This window comes from Echinops telfairi, unplaced genomic scaffold (assembly GCF_000313985.2).
Source record: "Echinops telfairi isolate 266 unplaced genomic scaffold, ASM31398v2 ScPeMD7_19;HRSCAF=73, whole genome shotgun sequence".
In the NCBI taxonomy this organism is placed as follows: domain Eukaryota; kingdom Metazoa; phylum Chordata; class Mammalia; order Afrosoricida; family Tenrecidae; genus Echinops; species Echinops telfairi.
Genome location: NW_022103916.1, coordinates 4,657,289 through 4,679,544, shown reverse-complemented (window position 1 = coordinate 4,679,544; position 22,256 = coordinate 4,657,289). Strand labels below are relative to the sequence as shown.

Sequence of the window (22,256 nt, the reverse complement as noted above, 5' to 3'; positions counted from 1 at the left end):
TGGACTGTGATCCTCAAGGACAGCAGTTCAAAACCACCAGCTGGTTCCATGGGAGAGAGATGTGGTTTTCTACTCTCAGAAAGAGTTAGTCTCGTACTGCCATAGAAGGGTTGCAAGGGACCATTCAACCAGGGTGCAACATAGCACTGACAAAACACACATCATTCCTCTAGTTCCTGAATGCTGCCCTCCCCCAACCATGACCCAGTTCTACTTTACAAATCCGGTTAGACCAGAGTACACACATTGGTACAAATAAGAGCTCTCCACACATGGAATTCAGGACAGATAAACCCCTCAGGAAGAGTAGCGGGAGTAGTGATATCATATCATGAGGGTAGGAAGATTGTGGGGGTTGGGGGGAGAGATAGGGGAAACCCATCACAAAGTTGGATATATAGCCCACCCTTCAGGGGGACAAATAACAGAAATGTGGGTGAAGAGAGCAATGGACAGTGTAAGACACGAAATAATAACAATAATATATAATTGATCAAGGGTGGGAGGGTAGGGGAAAAAAGAGGAGCTGATACCAGGGGCTCAAGTAGAAAGAAAATGTTTTGGAAATGTTGATGGCAATATATGCAACAAGTGTGCGTAATACAATTGAATTATGGATTGTTATAAGATTTGTAAGAGCCCCTAATGAAATGATCTTAAAAAAAAAAAAAAAAAGGACAACGCCCTAACATCTATCTTCTCACTGCCATCGAATCGATGCTGACTCACAGCTACACTACAGGCCAGGGTAGAACTGCCACTGAGTTTCCAAGACTGGAACTCTTTACAGGAGAAAAAAGCTTTGTCTTTCTCCAGCAGAACAGCTGGTGGTTTAGAACTGCTGCTCTTGTGGTCAGCAGCCCAATGAGCAACCACGACACCACCAGGAGCTGTCTGCCTCTCCCACTCCACCGCCTCTGGTAGGTCTTTGTCTCTTTAGCTTCTGCTTCTCAGTTCTTCGGAGCTTGCCATGTGTCTTGGCATCCATCTTACCCCTCTCGCCTCAGCTCTGAGACTAAAACTTTTGTTTTTGAGACTAAATCTTCATTAGCGCAGCCAGCCACAGCTTTCTCCTGCGGATTTGAACCCATGACCTTGCAGCTAGCAGCCCGACACCTAATCCTCAATGCCACCAGCAGCTAAGTCTATATATAAAAGAGGAAGGGCCTGCAGGAGCCATGGAGAGCAGTACTGAAAAGGGTGAAGCTGGGAGATGCTGGAAACAGGAAGGTTCAAAGACTACAGCACCCTGCAGCCGGGGAGGGGAGGGGTGGGTGTCAAGGAGGCCAGGGCCACAGGGAGCCTGGGAAAGACCTAGAGGAACTAGTGACACTAGTGCTTGGTAAGATCAGGGTAAAACTTACAAGTTCAGGGAGAGGAGGCCTGGAGGGAAGGAAGGACAGGACCACTGGAAGGTCCTGAGGGGGCAAGACCTACTCTCACTCTAGGTCTGAGTGGTGCCTGGGGCCCGCAGGGAGGTATGTCGATGGCCTGAGCCAGGGGTCTGAAGCTGTGGCCCTGCTGCGCGGTGTTGAGAGATGTGTGTGCATGGCCCTTGGGTCAGCAGGCTGGGGCCCTTGGTCACGTGACAACTACATACTGCCTGACACTGAGCCACACAAGCAAGGAGGTGTCACAGCTCTGTTCCTACTAGGGCCCATTGGCTCCCTAATGAGGCCTTAGGAGACCCAGGGACCTAGCACTTGTGACTCTTGTTCAGGAAGAAAGAGATGATGCTTCCATTTCTTCAGGCTGGATGGCAAGATAGGGATTTTTCTGTGGAGGAAAGAGTTGACTCCAATTGAAGGCCTTTGCGCCCCGCCCTCCATGCCCTGCCCTGGGGCATTTGCACTGGCAGGTTTATTCCTCTGTGAGGCAGATGCCTGGAGAGAGGTGCTACCTTCCACTTCAGCGGAGCCCTCTGGGGAGAGGAGACAGTGTCTGTACCAGCCCTAGAGTGGTACCTTCCCACCCCCACAAAGGGAAAAGCAGTTCTGGTTCTTTGTGGCTCCCCTTTGGAAAATCCTGACAGGTGACACTGAGCATCAGAGAGCAGAAGTCTTGTGGTAAGTAGAGAGGGAGAGATGAGAAAGAGGGAGGGAGGGAGCAGGGCTGTTGGGTGTGGGAGGTTGCCCAGGGCCACCACTCACAGAACCACACAGTCACCACCACCCTTGCAAGGCTTATCTAGCACTCCTTGCCAAACCCGTTCCTCTGGGGGCAGGACTCACCACTTAGCCCCCACACCGCCCCGTACATGTACCTCACATTCATTCTTGGCCCCTCTCCGTCATTCGCCCCACAGGCATTTACTAGCATCTGCTCTCTTTTGGACCCCCAGTCCTCCGGCTCTGCCGCATTGTTTGAAACAGGGCTCACATGGGTAGTCCAAGGAGTCCATGAATAGACTTTTCAAAACTGGCTTTAAATACTCTTCAGGGCACCACACAAAGGGGTCGGGGTGAGAATCCGTTACATGTGAGTGTGGGGCTAGGGATGCCCTGAGAGAGAAAAGGGGGCTGTGGTGCCCCCTCCCCACCGTGGGACAGGGCAGTAGAAGAGAGGCCCTCTCTGGTGGGGTCTGGGGCCAACTGGGAGCCAGCCCTCCCTTCGAGGTAGATCATCGGGGAGGGGGCCCGAGGAGGGGTTCCCACGGTGGCGGCGTTAGGTGGTCGCTTCCTCAGTGGTATTGCTGGTAGCCAGGATAGCCTGGGGCTGGAGCACCCTCCTTGGAGGGCTGCTGGCTGGGGTCCTCCAGGAATGGGGACACTAAGGAGGGAAGAAGGAGATAAGAGCAAGCAGAGGAGACTGGCTGGTACATGCGCCTCCCTCCCTGCCAGTGCCAGCCAGGTACTCACCATTGCGGAACTGCTGGGCAGTGTAGCGAGTGAGGAGGATGCCGACACCCTCGATGAGGGCCAACAGGATGCCCCCCATCATGGCTGAGCCTACCATGGCCAGTGGGCCGCCTGGAGTAGGGAGGAGGCAGAGAGAGTGGTGAGGGCAAGCAGATGTGGGGGCTGGGGCTGGGGTCAGGCCTGGGGGTACTTACTGCGGGCTGCCAGCACAGCACCAGTCAATGCTCCACTGGTGATGGAGTTCCAGGGGTCTTCCTTGCCCCGCAGCCGCACCAAGCCACAGTCAATGGTGGAAAACAGGCCCCCCCATACCGCAAAGCTACCTGCAAGGAGATCAAGGCCCAGTGTTCCCCGGCACTCTCACACCACCAAGTCTCAGAGTCTGGGGATGTCCAGCAGCGGAATTTGCTACCCAAGAGAGAGAAGAACCACCCAGACAGCAAAATCCCAAGACCTAGTTCTGGTCTGCCCTGTCCTGTGGTAGGTCCCACTTCAAGTCATCCACAACGGCCATCAATTCACCCTTCAACTTTGGAGGGAGTTCTGAAACGTTCACAAGTACCGTTTATACTGGAGTACAAGCTGACCCGAATACCAGCCGGGGCACCTAATTTTACCATAAAATCTGCATTAAAAATGTGCTGAAAAACTCAGCTTACACACGAGTATATACAGTAGATTCACCTTCTACTGTATATGGTTTTCAACGGAACAGCTTTGACCATTGTAACTCATCACAACAATCAAAATTCTGGTCTTGGTTGCAGGGCGACGAACTAAGTATACTAACCCACAGCAACCCTACAGGACAGAATGGACCTGCCCCACAGGATTCCCCAAGCTGTCACGTTTCCAGAAGTGGATGGCCATGTCTCTCCCAGAGCAGGTGGCAGGTGGCGGGCTCCAGCTGCGTTCTTTTAGTTAGCAGCTGGGTGCTTAACCCCTGCACCACCAGGGGGAAGGACCCAGGTTAGGAAAGCCAAGCAGTCCACAAGGAGAGCTAAAATGCTGTCCGGGGGCTTCCTCTCTGCCAGGTCCTACTCTTGGCACTGTGGGCTATTTAACTTCTCAAGTTGTTAAAAGTCAGTCAGTGATATTCATGTTCTTAACACAACCACCCTAATAACGATGTCTACTTTAAATGCTTGATCTGTTAGGTACCAAACTACAGTGGTGGCTACTGTCACCGCCATCTCAGTTCCCAAAGTTCAGTTGGGTACAGTCACCACCCCACAGGAAATCCCAGGTAGAGTCAGGCTGGATCTGGACCTCCAACTCGAAGTCTAGGCCCACAGGGGCAAGCTCTTCCCACCAGGTTTGCCACCATCGCTCTTATCTTCACAAGCCTCTCACCTCCGATCTGGGGGCTTCGAATCCTCACAGCACTGACACTACCTCTCAAACGGTGGCGAATCCCCTGGGGAAAAGTAAGGAGAAGGGGAATCAGGGCAGAGGGATGGCCGCTGGCAGATGGAATGTCTGTCTGGCTTTGAAAGGACGCATGGGGATGGGAGCCGTTAGGGGCGTTAAGGGCCGAGCTGTGGAAAAACCACTAAGGAACACCTGCCAGAAGTGATCTCAAAGCTGGCTTGAGCCATCATCATCCATTCATTGCCTCAATAATTACTGAGCACCTACTATGTGCCAGGCGCCATGTTAAACGCGGGGACGTGGCAGTGACCAAACCAGGCCTGGGTCCTGATCCTTTTGGAGTTCACCTTGTAGTGGGAAAGTTGGATCCTGAGTCAGGCTGCAAACCAATAAACAAGAGAGTCCCGGGCAGCACTAAGCACTTCAGAAGGAACAAGCAGGAACAAAGACATAAGAGAGTGGCTGCCCTGTCAGGAAAGGCCTCTTTAAGGCGGGGGCATTTGGACTGAGACCTTGAGGATGAGGAGAGGCATGGGCAAAGATCCAGGCAAGGGGGTTTCTGGTGAAGGTGACAGCAAGTTCGAAGGCTGTGAGGCAGGCATGAGCCAGGGGTACTGCAGGAAGAGTGAAAAGGCCAGAGAGGGTAAAGTCAAATGGCCAAGGAAGTGTAAAAGATGGGCACCGGGAGGTAGGCAGGTATGACTGTGGAAGGCAGAGGTTCCCAAACGGATTTGGCCTCACACCCCCTTTTCAGGAAAAAGAAATTGTACTCAGTGCCCTGGTTTTAACAATTTTTGCACTATTGCCTATAAGCCAGGACAGAGTGTGGCTAACTGCTTTAGCATGGGCCCCTGGATCACTCGGCACCTCCTCTGGGGTGGGTGGGGGCAGGGGCAGTATCTCTCATTTGGGGAAGCACTGGTATGAGACATAACAAGGAGTTTGGCTTTTATCTGAAAGAATCAGAGCTATTTGAGAATTAGAAGGAAGGAAAAGGATCAGGAACCTTCTGACTGAAGTGGTCCAAGACTCCAAAGTGATGAACGTGAAGACGACCGCAGTCATAGGGACTCCGGCCAGAATGGTGACAGAGGAATTGAGAAGTCACTCATGTGAGAACATAAGTTGTGGAGGCTGAGTCTGGGAGTTTTGCTGAATAGATGCATAATGAAGTGTCAGGGCAAACACAAGAGGAGACGAGAATGAGGCTAAGGTTTGGTGCCTCGACAACTAGAAGCGGGAAGGGTCATTTCCAGAGATGAGGCTGACTGATGAGATTAGATCTGAAGCTCTATTTTGACCTGGCAAGTTGAAGGTTGGTCATAATCAAGGGGAGATGTCAAGGTGACAGTTGTGTCTATAGAGTTCAAGGGAGAGACGGGGCTAGATAGTGAAACTGCAGAGACCTGGGCAAATAGATGGCATTTAAAGCCACAATATTTCATGAGATCCCCTGGTGCCAGGTGGTGGGGTGAGGGTGTTGTCAGAGAAATAAGACAGTTGTGTTCAATTAAAAGACCTTGCTTGATTTGGGGGCTGTCCTTCCCTCCGTCAATTAAGCTTCTGTGAGCTCCCTCTATCCAAGCTTTGGATACAGAATCTTCTTACAGGCACAGTCTGCTAGGCTCTGCATACACATCTAGGGTTTGGTGATGCTTGTTTGCATAGGGCAGCATGTCCATTGAGGTGCCCCCGGTTTGGGGGGCAAGGAGAACAGCAGAGGCCATGTTTGTCGTTTCCCCCCGAAGACCCCATATCTGGAAAGCAGGGCTGGCACGTAGTAGGTGAGCAGGCATCAGAATGAATAAGTGCATGTGACTGGCAGTGTTCAGGGCAGGACCCGATGCAGGCTGGTGGGCCAACCCCCACGCCGCCAGGGGACCGGCCCAGGCTTACAGCAGGGGCATTGCGGAAGCCTTTGATGGCCTGGAACACTCCGCCACCCATGACACCCATGGTGAAGGCTCCGCCACAATCATCCACAATGCGCCATGGGCTGCAAAAGGGAACGAGGAGGAAGAGGTTAACACGAGCCTGGCCCTGACACGGTAGTAGTGTTCCACGGGTTTTCTTCACCCTTCCCGCTCCCCGCGCCACCCCCTTCACAGCCCATGTAGGCAATCAGCCAGGCACATTATTACTACTAAAGACTAATGAATTGATACAGGCAAAGAGTGGGCACCTTTAAATAAGTGACATAGAAGTGTCAGCTAGCTAAATTAAAAAATATATCTATTTTAAAAGAAACAAAGCCACTGACTGCCATCGAGCCTCCGTACTCCCCTCGGGCCCACAATAAGCTCATCCAGGCTCCACCCTTCATTGCCTGAAGAGCGCTAAGAAACGCCACGCGTGGTAACGCAGCGGATTTCGCCTCCAGGGCGCACCACCCCTTCCTCCCCCGGCCCCCAGCTGAAATGGATCCGACCAGCGTGTTGACACAGAGGGGATAGGAGACCAGAGTCAGGGGCAACGAGACGGGCTTCGCCCCATGCCGCACCTCCTCCGGGCGGATGCACGGGGGCTGGCTCTCTGGGTGGGAGAACCAAGCAGGGGAGTGAAAAGAGCTAAATTCCTAAATCTGCCGCGTGGCGCCACGTGGCCGGTGCGCCCTCCCCCACCCCCCGCCCCCCCCAGCTGGTCACAGCGCCGATGCCAGCGCCCACCGCCGTACCAAGGCTCCCGAGCGTACTCCTCCATGGCGCCGGCGACCCTGCCGCGCAGTCAGGCCCGAAGTGGCGCGGCCACGCCCCTCGAGTAAGCGCGCCCGGGCGCCCGAGCGATCCACCTATTCCAGGACGAGGGTTGGGTTGCTTCGCTACACGTAAGGCCAAACTCCCGATCTCATTGGCCTCCCAGGTGACGTCATCTATTCACTGTAGCCTTCTAGCGTCTCCCGGTTACCTAAGGGTTCAGGAAGCAAAGACCTCCTGGGCTCTGGGAGTGCAGAGCTGTGTGGGCCTGGCGAGCTCGCCGACGTGACAGCCTCTCACTGCCCACGAACCTAGTGGTAACGTCAGGGTGGGTACCCTCTTGGGAGCTGGAGGAAGTGCTTCACTGGGCCCCATTTCAACGCTTGGGTTCCTCCCATCGGGCAGTCTTAGGGGGACGTTGGGTGAGTCCATTATGAGGGCACGGGAGGGGGAGGGTCGCGCTTGACTTCCTTTGCGGGCAGAGCCTGGGCTTGGGAGTGAAATTCCAGACGCCTGCACTGGAAGAAGGTAGGTGAGAGTGTTGGGGAAATTGCTCCTTTACTCCCTTTTGAGCGCTGGCGTTCTCACCCACCCAGCTACTGGCGCAGAAGGAGAGGTGGGGGCTCAGCTGAATAGTTGCGAGGGATGGGGGGAGGGGTGCGCGCTTGGTTACAGATCTGAATTCTAATCCTTCTCTCCTGGATTTTAGACTTTCGGCTATTCACTATGCCACTGCCCGTGGCGCTGCAGACCCGGCTGGCCAAGAGAGGCATCCTCAAACATCTGGAGCCCGGTGAGAGCTAAGAGCAGAAGGGCTCACCATGTGCTTGGCTGGGTGGCAACTTTGTTGTGGATATTAACATACATTAAGTAGGGGCACAACTGCTTTATCCTCCACAATACCGACAGCTGGTGCTTGTTTTGGCTTTTGGCAGCCCAGTTTCCGTGGAGTGGTAACAAAGTATACAATAGTAAGAGGAGCAGATATCTACTGCAGGCTCCAGCATGCCAAGTACTCCACCGCCCTCGAGATGTTGATACTTAGTTGTTAACATTATTACAGGCGGCTGTTGCCACTGTGCTGATGAGACTATGGGGTTTCAAAGAATTCGTGGAAAAATTCCATTGTCTTTTCAAACCATTTTTTCCCCATGACCTTGTTGAAGCCCACTCCTATGTAATTACTGGTCACCGTATCAGCCTCTGACATATATTTTGGGCTACGGAGTAGCTGGCGTGAGGAGCCTTGGGGGATGTGGTGGTTACAGGTTGGGCTGGAAATCTCAAGGTCAGTAGTTACAAAACACCAGGTTACAGGTTGGGCTGGAAATCTCAAGGTCAGTAGTTAGAAAACACCAGCTACTCTGTGGGAGAGCCATGCGGCTTTTGCTCAGGTAAAGAGCTACAGTCTTAGAAACCCACAGGGCAGCTCTACCCGGTTCTACAGGGTCACTAGGAGTTGGCTTTGAGTGCCTGGCATGCACTTTCTGCTCACTGCATGAAATAATACTAGTGAGACTAGCATTTAGGCCGACACTGTTGCTGATGCTAATATTTATGCCTTATTATGAATAATATTGAAAGTAGGCATTAATTTTAGGCTGTGGTGTGGCCACTACTCACCCACTCCCGTGGAGCAGATTCTGACCCAGGGCGACTCTGTATAGCAGTGTTTCCCAAAGTGGGCGATACCACCGCTTGGTGGGCACTGGACCAATTGGGGGGATGATGACACGGGGGCTGCAAAAGTAGTAAGCACTTACACTTTATCCTCGATGGTGGGCTATACAGTAATAAAGAAAATGTTCACTGTTGGGGTTGAGGATGCTGAGTAATTGTTTTTTTGTTTGTTTCTGAAAGGGTGGCAGTATCCCAAATAAGTTTGGGGACCTCTGATATATAAGGTTTCCAAATCTTTATGAAAACAGTCTCATCCCTTCCACAGAACAGCTGGGGCAGGTTTGAACCACAGATGCCCTGGTTAGCAGTCCAACATGAACAAGACAGAGCCTCCAGGGCTCCACTGAAAAGTACTTTTTACTGTTCATCATGTTGAAATCTACATCAGTTAATGGCTTGCTCTGGGACATAGACCTTAAGGTTAATAATTCTGATAGTGACCACTGAGAGTCATTTCAAACCTATGGAGTCATTTTAAACCCTGTGCTGTTGACCTCGCATCTGATTAACAATACTAACCACAGTAGCAGACTTCTATTTGGGGCATATTTTGCAACAGGTACTATGCTCTATGCTGAAACACACATTTCATTGTTAATGGCATCCAGTAGCTGAAATCTGTTAAAGGCCTAATAAAGGGCAGACACCAGAGCTGCTCATATGCACCTTTGTATTTTATCAACGGACACCTGCAGGTCTCTGCCGTGGGCCCTTTGCCAATAATATCTTGCCACTCAGGAATTAAATGGATCCAGAGCAATGATTGGATAAACCCTTGGCACTTTAAACTCTGCAATCAGATAGGTCTGGATAACAGTATGGCTTATCAATGGAACCCAGAAACATACTAGATTTGGGATGAATCGTCATGTAAATATCTGGTAGGCGGGGTGTATTTTCATTATTACAAATTGAACATAATTAAACCATAGTGATTCATCACAAAAACAATATGTAGCCAGGGGCTCAGGTGGAGAGCAAATGTTTTGAGAATGAGGATAATGAATGTACAAATGTGCTTTACACAATTAATGTATGTATGGATTGTGATAAGAGTTGTATGAGCCCCTAATTAAATGATTAAAAAAAAGAAAAGAAATGTGTAGAAAAGAATGATGGCAACATATGTACCAAAAAAGATATGGTATTGATCTAGCTTCAGAATAAAGACTAGGATTTTCTTCATTTTACATTCTATCAGTTTTACCATTCATATTCGGTAACTATTTTCTGAACTCTTGTACTAACCCTCCTAGTTTTAAAAAATTACCACATTTAGTTATATTGCATTTTTTACTAAGCTCTCTTACTAGTTATAGCACATAAAAATGAATTCTTTGGTGTCTTATGTATTATCTTAGGTAATAAAAATATGGTATCTTTCTAAGAAAAAAAAATGTAATTATGTCTTGTGAAATATTTATTTCTGACGATAAATAAATGAAATTAAAAAAAACCATGCTAGATGTGGATCATTTGAGGATGAGTCCCCTTATGTTCAGATATTTGTGGTTTGGGGCCAGTAGTATTTTTATCTGCTTCCTGGCGTGCACACATGCGTGTGCCCTCGTGTCATTTACGATTTGTCAGGTATTGGAACGTGAACATGGCTGGCTCGTTAGCTCGCAAGCGGCCCTGAGGGCAGGATGAGACTCCCCTGCCCCTTAACTACTGCCCCCGCCCCTTCCTTATCCTGCCAGAGCCAGAGGAAGAGATCATTGCTGAGGACTATGATGATGACCCAGTGGACTATGAGGCTACCCGGTTGGAGGGCCTGCCACCCAGCTGGTACAAGGTGTTTGATCCTTCCTGGTGAGTCTGGGGACTTGGTTGGGGTGGGGGACAGTGTGGGGTGGATGACTCCCAATCAGACCCTCCCTGGGTGATCCCTGGCCTTGGGGTTTATGGGTGACACACCAGGGAAGAGTTCTGGGGGTCCTGATATGGGCAGGTACAGGCAGAGATCTGGGTTGAGGCGGAGAACACCTGTACTGACTGATGCTCCCTCCCCCCCTTGTCGCCCTGCAGCGGGCTCCCTTACTACTGGAATGTGGACACAGACCTTGTGTCCTGGCTTTCCCCACATGACCCCAGCTTCGTTGTCACCAAATCTGCTAAGAAGCTCAGAAGCAGTAATGCAGGTGAGTTGACAAGGGTGCCTGAAGCTATTCTAGCAGTTCTCAGACTGGGGGTAAGGAAATTACAGATCAGAGAACAGGTGAGACTAGATAAGCCTCGCTCCAGGCTAGAGGTGCTTGAAGGGAAAGTTGGCCTGGGGTTGGGGTGGGAGGAAGGAGGTTATGTCAAGGTTTTCTCTGCCTCCCCAGAGGTTGAGGAGAAGTCGGACTGGAGCCATGATAAGCCCGACCGGGCCCACGACAAGCCCGACCGGGCCCACGACAAGCCCGACCGGGCCCACGACAAGCCCGACCGGGCCCATGAGAAGCCGGACCGGGCCCATGACAAATTGGACAGAGATCGAGAGCGTAGCTATGACAAGGTAGACAGAGAAAGAGAGCGGGACAAAGATCGAGACCGTGACCGCGGGTATGACAAAGCAGACCGAGAAGAGGCTAAAGAACGGCGTCACCATCGCCGGGAGGAGCTTGCTCCATACCCCAAGAGCAAGAAGGGTAAGCTGAGCAGGGCCGGGACTAGGGGGAAGTAAGCGAGCTGTCTACGACGCAAAATGGGAGGCAGCATGCTCCTCAGCCCACCCCCCGGGGAACAAGTGTGCTGCTGCGGCCAGGGGGGAGGTGTTTGGTAATCCAGGCTCCTCCTGCGCAGCACTTCACCCTCCCACTTCCTTCCACAGTGGCAAGCCGAAAGGATGAGGAGTTAGATCCCATGGACCCCAGCTCATACTCAGATGCGCCCCGGTAAGTGACAACCCCTCAATTCACCAGCCTTTCTCCCACCCCCTGACTCTCCCCAAACCAAAGATCGCCAGCCCTTTATGCATCACTTTTTCCCTCTCCCTGATTTCCTCACGGGCCTGGGCAGAGGGATCCAGCCCACCCCACAGTCCCACCCGGTCTTCTGTGTATTCCTTCCCACCCCAGGGGCACATGGTCAACAGGGCTCCCCAAGCGGAACGAGGCCAAGACAGGTGCAGACACAACAGCAGCCGGACCCCTCTTCCAGCAGCGCCCATACCCGTCCCCGGGGGCTGTGCTCCGGGCCAATGCCGAGGCCTCCCGAACCAAGCAGCAGGACTGAGCCAGTGCACAGCAGCCCTGGGTTGGAGGGGCAGGGTTGGAGGGTGTTTAATAAAAGCTTTTCTTGGGATCATGCTTATGAGACCTGAGTACGTCCTTCCACCTGCCTCCCCTTACCCACCCTCTCACTTGCTTTCCCCCTCAGCTTCCCAGCCAGCGAGATGCAAAACACACTTTATTTGTAAAAATTCACCTAAGAAGTACTGGGGGGATGGAAAGGGAATGAGGTTGGCCGAGCTGAAGGCTGAGTAGGGCCATGCCCATGCCCTCATAACCAGAGAAAGGTTATTCATGCCAGCTCAGCCTGGGAAGGAAGAGGGTGGTGGTGGGAGCAGGGAGTTTAGGGTCTACCTCACCCCCCCCCCCAATACTGATCAGAGTTTGGCCCCAACTGGGCCAGGGCAACGTCTTCAATCCCAGCGGCTACGAGCCCTTCACCTTGGTGAGCAACCTGTGGTAGGAATGGGAGGAAAGAAATACAGAAAGCTGCGGTGGGCCGGGGTGGCAGTTGGGTTTCCTGAGCAAGCCAAGGGCAACAGCAGTGGGGCTGGCACCCTGGGTTAGTAGCAATGCCTTGGAGTGAGCGAGCGAGTGAGTGAGTGAGTGAGCGAGCGAGTGCACGTGCATTCCCCCCCACCCCCCAGGATCAGAAAGCAGCACATGGACTAAATAAATACAACATCTTTATTTGGCATTGGGTATTCATTACAGTTCCTTAGAAAACAAATCAAAAAATCAACAAATTAATCAAAAATAAAGATCCAATGGCTCTATTTACATATAGCAAAGACAGCCCAGACACCTCCCATGCGTGCATGTGTACACACACACACACACACACACACACACACACACACGAGTACAGTTAAAGGGTTAATAAGCTTTGGGGAATGCAAGGGGCAGGTTCCATGTTTCATCAATTCTAGGACCCACCCCCTTTTCTCTCACACATACATGCACGCACGTACCTTAAGGGTACATCATACAGCCAGTGGGGTATTAAGAGTGTGATTGGCAGCTTTATTTTTCCTCTCCGGATGTTTCAGAAAATAACTGCATCCGGTAGCTGACGGTCTCAGATTCAACGAGATTCAGTCACTGGCAGCAAAGACCGGCCCCCCACTCCCCGCCCCTTCCTCCACCCTGGATTATCAATTATTCAATTACACTGTGAATCAAAACCCAAAACACTACACCCGACAGCCCCGATTGCACACCTTCCCCCTGACAAGGCTGATGGCGGAAGTTCAGCAGCCATGAACAATCACCCTTGCCCTCTGCTCCCCAGGCATTCCCAAGGAGTCCAGTTTCACGGGGGTCTCAGAGAAGCAGCTTCAAGTCCACATGGGAGACCAAGCTGCTGACATGATCCAGTGTGGTGGAGAGGGAGGAAAAAAGGCCTCGAAACTATGGGAGGTTGAGCCCCATAGGTAGGCATCCGTGATTACTAGAGAGCAGTAGGACTTCTGGCCAATCTGTCCTTTCCTTAAACAGAAGGCGCAAAGGCTGGGAGGGGCTCTCTCAGATGTGAGAGAGGACAACTCCAACGGACAGAGGCAGACAAAAAACAAACAAAAAAGATCCTTGAATGACATCCCTAACCCTGTCCCACAAGGGGCTGGCCTAGGCAACCAGTCCTAAAACCTCCTCTAGGGAGAGAGGTCAGCCTATCCGAAAGGGTGAGGTGATGCCCCCTCCTCCACCTCTCAATGACGCCCAGACTGCCTGCCAGCCCCAGCCACCTACCACCCTCCACCCCCGGCCCCTCCCTAGCTCCCCCACCACTGCCAACCCTCACTTCACCAGCACTGACTTTGGCAGAAAGGGCTCCTGGCTGAGGTCTCCGCGGTGGGAGGCGGGCGGCGGTGGCGGCGGTGGCGGTTGCCCGGGAGGCTGCTGGTGCATGGAGGGCCCGGAGGCTGTGGCTGAGGCCTGGGCTGCACCTCGGGGAAGGCTGTAGAGGTAGACGGCACCGATGACAAGCCCGGCGCCCAGGGCGAATAATGGGTCCACGTGGAAACCAAAGAGGCGAATGGAGGCAACAGTGGACAGCACTATGGACAGGGAGGTGGCAAAGCCCTTGAGAATGTTGTCAGCGTACTTGACGACAACAGCCACCAGGAGCCCACCGAAGGCCTGGTTGAGCACGACACCCCAGACAGCAGGTGTGTACCCAAAAAAGAAGCCGCGGCGGGCCACGGCAGTGCCCTCGGCCCACCAGAGCCCCACCAGGCCCAGTGCTGTGCCAAAGAGGCCGAGCTGCAGGTTGCGCAGCCACACGGAGCCTGAGCTGCCTTTGAGGATCTTCTCAAAGTAGACGCCTGCGAAGCCTGAGGAGAGGCAGGAGGCCACCACAGCTGCAAGGCCTGCCCCGGGGTTCTGATCCAGTGGCCGTGGGCTCCCGCCTCCGGCTTGCTGCGCCTGGACAATGGCGACGCCAGTGAAGAGGAGCAGCAGGGAGGCCCACTGCAGCCGTGTCAGGCTGCGGTTCAGCATGAGCACGGAGAACAGCGCCGTGGTCAGGATCTTCAGCTGGTACGTCACCTGTGAGTGACATGCGGAAGGCACTGAGGGCTGACCCTAATGTAGCCCATGGGGAACAGCACTTACTGTGGGCCCCCAGGCACAACAGAGGGCCAGGGCGGGGCAGCTGACAATAAAAACAGCAATAATACCCAACCACTGGCCATAAACTGAACGGTAGTGAGATCAGCTTTGAGTGACTCCCAGAAAGTACATGACAGAATGGCTATGCCAGGAAGTCCTTGGCCACACCCAAGTCCACCTCCCAAACCCACTACTATCTAGCTGGGTGACTAGGGACAAAGTATTTGCCCTGAGTCCTAGAAGGCAAGGCCAATGCATGTAGGCCGGCCAGCCAACTCACTGCCATCAAGTGGAGGCAGACTCAGCAATGCTAGAGGGCAGGGTAGAACTGCCCCTGTGGGCAGCCCTTCGTGGGAGTAGAAAGCTTCATCTTTCTCCTGAGGAATAGCTGGTGGTTTTGAACTGCTGACCTTGTGGTTGGCAGTCCAATGCCTAACCCACTATGTCATCAGGGCTCCTTCACACAGGGTAGGTAATGAGTAAATGGTAGGCTTTGTGAGTGAGGAGGTCTTGACAGATAAAGGTTTCGCAGGGATCTACTTTGGTATACATTAGTCAACCACAGAGCAATATTAGCAAACATTTACATGGCACTCAAGTACATGTCAGATGTGGGTCTAAGTATGTTCTGTGAAATAGCTCACTGAATCCTCACACCCATATGAGGTAGGTACTGTTATAACCCTCAATTTCAAGTTGAGAAAATTAAGGCACAGAAAAGTTAGGTGACCTGCCTAATATCAGACAACCAGAAAGTGGCATACCTGGGATTTGAACTCTGGCAGCCTGGCCCCAGCATCCAGGCTCTTCGGAAAATAAACCCAAATCCACTGCCAGCGAGTTAATTCTAACACAACAACCCTATACAACAGAGTAAAACTGCCCCATTGGGTTTCTGAGAATTTAAAATCTTTATGGGAGAAGAAAGCCTCATCATCTTCTGACAGAGCAGCTGGTAGGTTTGAACCACTGACCTTGCACTCAGTAGAGCTCAGTGTTAAACCCACTATGCCTCCTGAGCATTTTACAACATTGCTTTCAGAGAGCTTAAAGTTTATTGCCAACTAAGGGCTCTTCATGGGCATTCTTTCTTTTAAATTTTTTAAATCGTTTTATTAGGGGCTCATACAACTCTTATCACAATCCATACATACATCAATTGTGTAAAGCACATTTGTACATTCATTGCCCTCATCATTCTCAAAACATTTGCTCTCCACTTAAGCCCCGGGCATCAGGTCCTCTTTTTCCCCCCTCCCTCCCCGCTCCCCCCTCCCTCCTGAACCCTTGATAATTTGTAACTTATTATTTTGTTTCTTTCTTTTTTGAAGCTTCGCAGCATGCTGGTGATTCCAGGTATTTCCATTCCCGCCCCCGTTTTCACAAAGCAAGGGATCTGCGGTTGCAGGAGTTCTCAGGACTTTTGAGGAGGAAACAGCTCTTGCTCTCTGCAGCCCTCCCAGAACATTCCATTATCCCCCAAACCAACCAGGTCCCCTGGGGGGGGGGGCATGCGGGACTTGGGGCTCACCTGGAAAGTAGCAGCTGGCAAGTTGGAAATAGCAACATACTGGAGGTTGTTCTGCAAGGTATAGATGAGGGAGGGCACTGCGAGTTTGAGAGTGTCCACATATTGCACCAGGACGGCCTCGTGGAGGAAGAGAACCAAGTGCTTCAAGTTACCTGGAGGAGTGGGGAGGAGCAGGAGGCTGTTTCAGAATTGACTGCTGAGTTGGGGAGGCCCTAGAGACTGGGACCAGACCTTGTCCCTGTGCCTCCCCAACCAGCCTGTGACCCTGGAGGGCAAGACCAGTTCCAGTCGCCACCAGAATGTGATGCCCTGAGGTGGGGAATAAGGCCTGCATTGTTTTCTCTGCATGATCACCCGGTCCTCAGTTGGCCCACTCGGGTAACTAGGACACAAAAGAATCATCTAGAGCCCCGGGAGTGCCAGAGAATCATGGCCCATGTTTCACTCATCTTGCAGCTTGCCTCCCTCTCACAGAGCCCCACTCATGGAAAGCCCTCAGTAGACGTTGGAGCAGTCAGTCATCATTAAACAGGAACTGATGAAACAGAGGGGGCATTTTGGCTGGATTTATCCTAGCTCCTTACTGGCCTGTGAGCGGCCTGAGGGTGGCAAGGGCCATTTCCCATGGGGCTCATCTTGGGCTTTAGACACCCCAAGTTGCCCCTGACATGTTCAGGCTTGGGCATTCAGACAGTCCTGTTAGGACCTACTGCAGTGCCTAAATGAGAATCAATTACGAGATAATAATCCGCACACGCCCTCATTTCTGGCCTTTGCGAAGCTTGATCTATGCTTTTGCCAGTTCATCTTTTAAGTCTCAGCTGAAGGTGCTCCTCCAGGAAGATCTCCGCGACTCCCGTGCGCAAGGTTCTCCCGGGCACTCTTGCAGGGGCTTGGGCTTGTGCACAAAACTCTGCCTTTGGTATACACACAGGGGCCTTCACATTTCCACAATGAATGCTAGGGATATTCACACCAAGGAGGACAAATACAGAACAAAAATACACACAGAGTCCCACACTAGGTCAGAGCAGGCTAGGTTTTACCATCAGACTAATTCAGGAGGAAATAACATTTGGGGGACCTGGGCCTGTAATTTAAGTTTGTAACTCTTTTTTCCCTCTCCATCTAAAACAGTGGCTCTCAACCTTCCTAATGCTGCGACTCTTTCACGCAGTTCCTCATGTTGTGGTGACCCCCCCCAACCGTAAAATTATTTTCGTCGCTACTTCATCACTGTCATTTTGCTACTGCTATGAATCGGGCGACCCCTGTGAAAGGGTCGTTCAACCCCCAAAGGGTTCAGAAAACTGAAAAAGCACTCTGATCCCAGGAATTCTGTTTGCGACTAAATCTCAGTGCCTACAAAGTTAATTTTCTATACCCTACTTGGGTGAAGAGCAACAGGGGCCATACGGAAAGAAGTGTGCTAAAAATCAAAAGACATATGGAAACAATGAGTCCAGTGGATGAAGGGACCCAGCAAACCTCGGAATCCACAAGCAAGAACAGAAGAACTAGATGGTGTCCAGCTACCATCACCAACCGCTCTGAAAAAGGACCCACATTCGAAGGTCCTGGGTAGAGTAGGAGCTAAATATAAAAAGACCCCTCAAAATCATGAGAGAGACCAGGCTTGCTAGTCAGAGAAAGAGACTAGTGGGACCCCAGAGACTAAAACCTTTAGTCCACCATTCAAGTCAGGAGCTGAACCCACTCCTGTGATAGACTAACGGACCACTGAGAATCAGAGGTTTAGTACCCTACCCAAGGACAAAGCGCAGAAACAGAAACCGGAAGAGACATTGAGGGTACATTGGGAGGGTCACTATGGATCAGTTGAAACCAAATGTTGAGGAGTCAGTGAATCTAAAACTGATGATCCGTACTATAAATCTTCACCTAATTCACAATAAAGAGTTAATATATAAAATAAATAACGTCAGCCGGGGTGGGGACAAGATTCATGTCTGCATTACTAACCGGTGAACCTCCACAGCCTGTGAAGGGCATGACATAAAACGGCCACTCCTCGTTGAACCAATAAAGAGAAGAACAGGCAGGGCTCTTAAGCTGATGCTTTCCAAGGACTTGGAGTTCAGGAGGGAATAGAAATGTTTCCTTCGCTGTAAACATAGAGGGCTCCCAACCAAACCAATCTCACTGCCAATGAATCGATTTTGACCCATAGCAACCATTTAGGAGCGGGCCGCATGGGTTTCTGAGACAGTAACACTTTACAGGAATAGAAAACAGCAGCCCAATATGTAGCCCCGATGCCACGTAGGTCAAAGCCAGCTAATTGATCTCTAACTTTTCACATACGAGGTTTTTTAAAGAGAAACTATTGGAAACATTTTTAAGTAGAAGCACTTCAAGGAGGCATTTAAATTAGCAAAGAGTCCCAACTTATACTTTGTAGAAAAGACCAGACCCAAACCAACCTCACTGCCCTTGAGTCGATTCTGACCCTACAGGACAGAGTAGAACGGCCTTCTTTGGGGTTTTCTAGACTTTAACTCTGACAAGAAGCAGACAGTCTCATTATCAGGGGTGGGTGGGTGGGGGAACTAGCAGTTCCATGCATAACCCACTCCGCCACAAGAAAGTCTTACAGAGGACAGACAGGCTGGGGGGAGGGGGGCGGCAGGGTGGGGGACAAAAAAACCTCACTGCCATGGTGTTGATTCTGACTCACAGTGACCTTGTAGGGCAGGGTAGAAGTGACCCTCAGGGTTTCCAAGACTATCACTCTCTATGGGAGTAGAAGCCTTGCCTGTCTCCACTGGAGTGACTCCTGGTTTCGAACTGATGACTTTGTAGTTAGCAATCTGATGTATAACCCACTATGCTACCAAAGGACAGAAGAACATATTACATGATACCACAAGGGAGGTTATCAGTCAAATCCAGACTACCCAAAGTCTACTTGCAAGAGGGGGAAATAAGCACCAGTGGGGGGAGGTGGGACTTACAGATTTATAAGGAACTTTGGTGGCATAAGCATATTGGGCTACTCACTGAGCTGCTAACCATAAGGTTACTGGTTCATACCCACCAGCTGCTCCTCAGGATGAAGATGAGGGTTTCTGTTCCAGTAAAGATTTAAAGTCTTAGACACCCAAAAGAGTAATTCGACTCTGTCCTATGAGGTCACCATGAGTTAGAATGGACTCGATGGCGGTACATTTGGTCTGTTGCTGTTGTGATTGTTTGAAGACTAACAGACTAAAAGGGCCTATCAACAAAACACTGCCAGTATACAAACTTGGTTCAAATGTTTATGAACTTTTATGACATTTAAAACATAATTACACATTTTAACACAACCTGGTTATTTTGTTATTTGACTGTTAGCATTTGACTTCCTGTCATTTTTTTTGAGGTAGGAATTAGTTATTGCAGTTCATTTTTGGAGTATGTACTAAAACATTTATGTGTACAATGACATGTGGGATTTACCTCAAAATGCTAGGGGACAGAGGGTCTGCAGACAGCGTGACCGGGGATCATCGACCCTGCTGAGTGGCTGAGGGTCCAGCAGCGGACAACTGTTTGATCTGGCAGGTGGCACATGGCGTTACTCTTCTATTTGATTTTGTATTTTATTACAATTCTTCATAATAGAAAGTAAGTAAACAAACTGTCAGGTAAGAGTCACCTGTTACCCTGTGGACTTTTTATGGGCATAGATTCTCTCACTCGTACAGCCTACACAGAGGTCAGTTCCAGGGGCCTTAGGAGTATAAAAGTGAGGGCGCAGCTACTGAAGAGCCGGAGGGATGGGAAGCAAAGCAGCTTAGCTGCCTGTATACACTCCCCCAGCATTTTCACAGACAGAAACTCTCCCAACCAACTTTCCATGTGTGTAGAATACCACCCACCAATCCCCCCACCCGCCCCCTTGGTTCATACCCCTCTTCTGCGCGAAGAGCAGCAGCAGGCAGGTGAGACCTTTGAGCACTTCTGCCATGACCACAGCGGTGGTGGCAAAGAAGCGATCCCCAGGCAGCGTGCGAGTGTAGCGGATGCTGAGGATGAGGGATGCATTCTGGACCACCAGCACGGCTAAGGATATGTACTTGAGGCGCCGGTGAGCTGTAAGGAACAGAAGGACCAGGGGAGAAGGAGAGGATCAGAGCTGCATGACTTGTCCCGTCTCTCTTCTCAACCAGGATCCTCTTAGCCACCAACACTTTCTCCTCCCTTGGCCCGTTCCACCCCACCCCGATGTGGGCCTGATTCGCCCCCTTCCATTGCCTCAGCCAAAGGCAGAATTGGCTACAGCCAAGTACAGCCCATACCCGGAATCCTTACTGAGGTGTCAGTAGTTGAGCAGGCTCTGAACATCCCCCTGGACCCTGTCTCTACCTCTCGAGTGAGAATTCTCCCTTAGACAGAATACCAAACAACTACATTCTTGACATTTATTGCTAACCATATGCCTGTCACTGAGTTAAGGGATCCATATGGATTACCTCAATGGCCTCCTCTATCATGCTGATGGTCAAAGGAACTACATGGTTTCTCATTTCAGAGCTGAGAAAATGAAAGATCTCTATGAAACGATACTCCTAGTCAACAAAACATTGTCCCAGGTAAAGAATGCTATCCCAAACCAGGAATGAGATTGCTGATATAAAGCATGTAAATCTCCCAAGGAATGGTCGACTTGAAGAAATGCTCCAGTTCTCTCACTCAGAATGGTCTACGCATCCCATATGGAATGATCCTTGTCCCCAGAATGCCCTCTCAAACCCTTCCCCACGACGGCATACTCCTCCCAAACCAGACTGAGGTCCAACATGATTCTCCCACTGTCCTAAGGATTAAACTCCCATACAAGGAAGGATTGAGTACCCTGCTGACCATGGTCTGGGTCCCTCAACCATAAAAGGAACCAGTTCTCAGGACTCCATAGTAGTCTTTTTCCTACCTCCATTCACTTCTACTCCTTGTATTATTCCTTGTTCTGCCCACAATCATAGGAACCCCGGGAACAGGGCTGCTCCGAGGGAGAAAGATGGGGCATTCTACTTCACGATTTACAGCCTTAGAGATCCACAGAGAAATTCTACCCTGTCCTATCGGGCCACGATGAGCCAGAATCAACTGGATGAGAGTGAAGTGAGTTTTCTGCGTTTGACCCACACTCACAAGGCAGGCCCCAGCACACTCCAAACATTCTTTCTCTGTCGTATAAGGAAGAACTCTCCTACTTCACCATAAAACGAACTCTACCTCCATTAAGGAGACTGCCCCCATCCCCACCCTGCAATAAATGTCTCCCTTTATACTAAATGGCATCCTGTCAAAATGGACCTTCTACTCATAGCAGGAAGGCCTCGCCCCACCCTAACTCAAAGGGGCCCCTGTCTCTCTATAAGGAAGAAACCACCACCTTCAGAAGTCTTTCCAGTCTCTAAGGATGAGCCCCCCCCCCAATGTTCTGTCCCTTCTACAAAGAATTCCACATGCTCAGAAGGTCTTAGGGTCCCATAAAAGGAAGGACCACCATCAGAAGGGTGTCTTCTCTGCATTCACAATGGTCCACCCTGTTCTCCCTTTCTGACAGGCATAGGTCGGTGCATAAGGGATGCTCCCTTTAGTTTCAGCGAGGAATCTTCCCGATCGCAGCAATCCCAGCCCCCGCCCCGCCGCGGACTGCTTGGCCGCAGCCCGTCTCACCCGCACTCGCGGTCCCAGGCTCCAAAGCCCCCACTGGGACCACCCCTGGCCCAGTCGCCGCAGTGGAACCAGCAGCCCCAACAGCTGCCATGTTGGCATCTGCCTGGCCCGTCCCCTCGGCAACAGCAGGCCACTTCCGTGTCTGTAACTTCCGCTTCCGAGTAGCCGGAGTGAGGGTGGGGACAGTGCGGGGTCGGACTGGACACAGGTTTTACTCGGCCGCGGAATCTAAGAGGGCTTCCTCGAGGTTGGGCCCGAGGGACTGGGGACGCGGCCGGCGACGCCGCTCGCCCACTTTGCATAGCCTTCTCGGTCCATCGCAACTATTAAACCCGCCCGTGGCTTCCCTTTTGGCCACCTTTCTTCTCTGGCTTGCGCGTCACTCGCCCATCCTTTCTCTTCGTCTCATTGGTTCATTTATCCCTGGGCCCCGCTCCCTACCCAGTCCCACCACTGTCAATCTCGTCTAACTGGGCGTCTCATTGGCATCTCCTTCAGCTACCTCCCTTTCGAAATCAGGAACTCCGAAGTACACTCGGTGGGGGCTGAAGTCCCACTTCGCCCCGCCTCCGTCAGGCCCCGCCCCGTAGGAAGCCCGCGGGAATCCAAG

General features: G+C 51.4%; 3 protein-coding genes across 6 annotated transcripts; 1 reads left to right on the top strand and 2 right to left on the bottom strand.

Moving 5' to 3' along the window:
* Nucleotides 1-2,404: 2,404 nt before the first annotated feature.
* Nucleotides 2,405-6,991, bottom strand: TIMM17B (translocase of inner mitochondrial membrane 17B). The gene is made up of 6 exons (XM_004713165.2): nucleotides 6,904-6,991; nucleotides 6,126-6,225; nucleotides 4,212-4,275; nucleotides 3,053-3,181; nucleotides 2,859-2,969; nucleotides 2,405-2,769 (listed from the first exon to the last, which is right to left on the bottom strand). The coding sequence occupies exons 1-6, from the start codon at nucleotides 6,927-6,929 to the stop codon at nucleotides 2,681-2,683; spliced, it is 519 nt and encodes a 172-aa protein (XP_004713222.1). The 5' UTR covers nucleotides 6,930-6,991; the 3' UTR covers nucleotides 2,405-2,680.
* Nucleotides 6,992-7,135: 144 nt separating this feature from the next.
* PQBP1 (polyglutamine binding protein 1) lies at nucleotides 7,136-11,895 on the top strand. 3 transcript variants are annotated; one of them, XM_045288329.1, is made up of 7 exons: nucleotides 7,136-7,250; nucleotides 7,632-7,715; nucleotides 10,303-10,414; nucleotides 10,631-10,743; nucleotides 10,930-11,235; nucleotides 11,418-11,481; nucleotides 11,665-11,895. In XM_045288329.1, the coding sequence occupies exons 2-7, from the start codon at nucleotides 7,649-7,651 to the stop codon at nucleotides 11,819-11,821; spliced, it is 819 nt and encodes a 272-aa protein (XP_045144264.1). In that variant the 5' UTR covers nucleotides 7,136-7,250; nucleotides 7,632-7,648; the 3' UTR covers nucleotides 11,822-11,895. The 3 variants fall into 3 exon arrangements, with proteins under 3 accessions (XP_045144264.1, XP_045144266.1, XP_045144265.1); XM_045288331.1 differs by having other exon boundaries at nucleotides 7,185-7,239; XM_045288330.1 differs by lacking the exon at nucleotides 7,136-7,250 and adding an exon at nucleotides 7,394-7,450.
* Nucleotides 11,896-12,486: 591 nt separating this feature from the next.
* Nucleotides 12,487-21,737, bottom strand: SLC35A2 (solute carrier family 35 member A2). 2 transcript variants are annotated; one of them, XM_045288297.1, is made up of 4 exons: nucleotides 21,647-21,737; nucleotides 19,874-20,056; nucleotides 15,959-16,110; nucleotides 12,487-13,774 (listed from the first exon to the last, which is right to left on the bottom strand). In XM_045288297.1, the coding sequence occupies exons 1-4, from the start codon at nucleotides 21,735-21,737 to the stop codon at nucleotides 13,418-13,420; spliced, it is 783 nt and encodes a 260-aa protein (XP_045144232.1). In that variant the 3' UTR covers nucleotides 12,487-13,417. The 2 variants fall into 2 exon arrangements, with proteins under 2 accessions (XP_045144232.1, XP_004713215.1); XM_004713158.4 differs by having other exon boundaries at nucleotides 13,541-14,364.
* Between the last annotated feature and the right edge of the window lie 519 nt (nucleotides 21,738-22,256).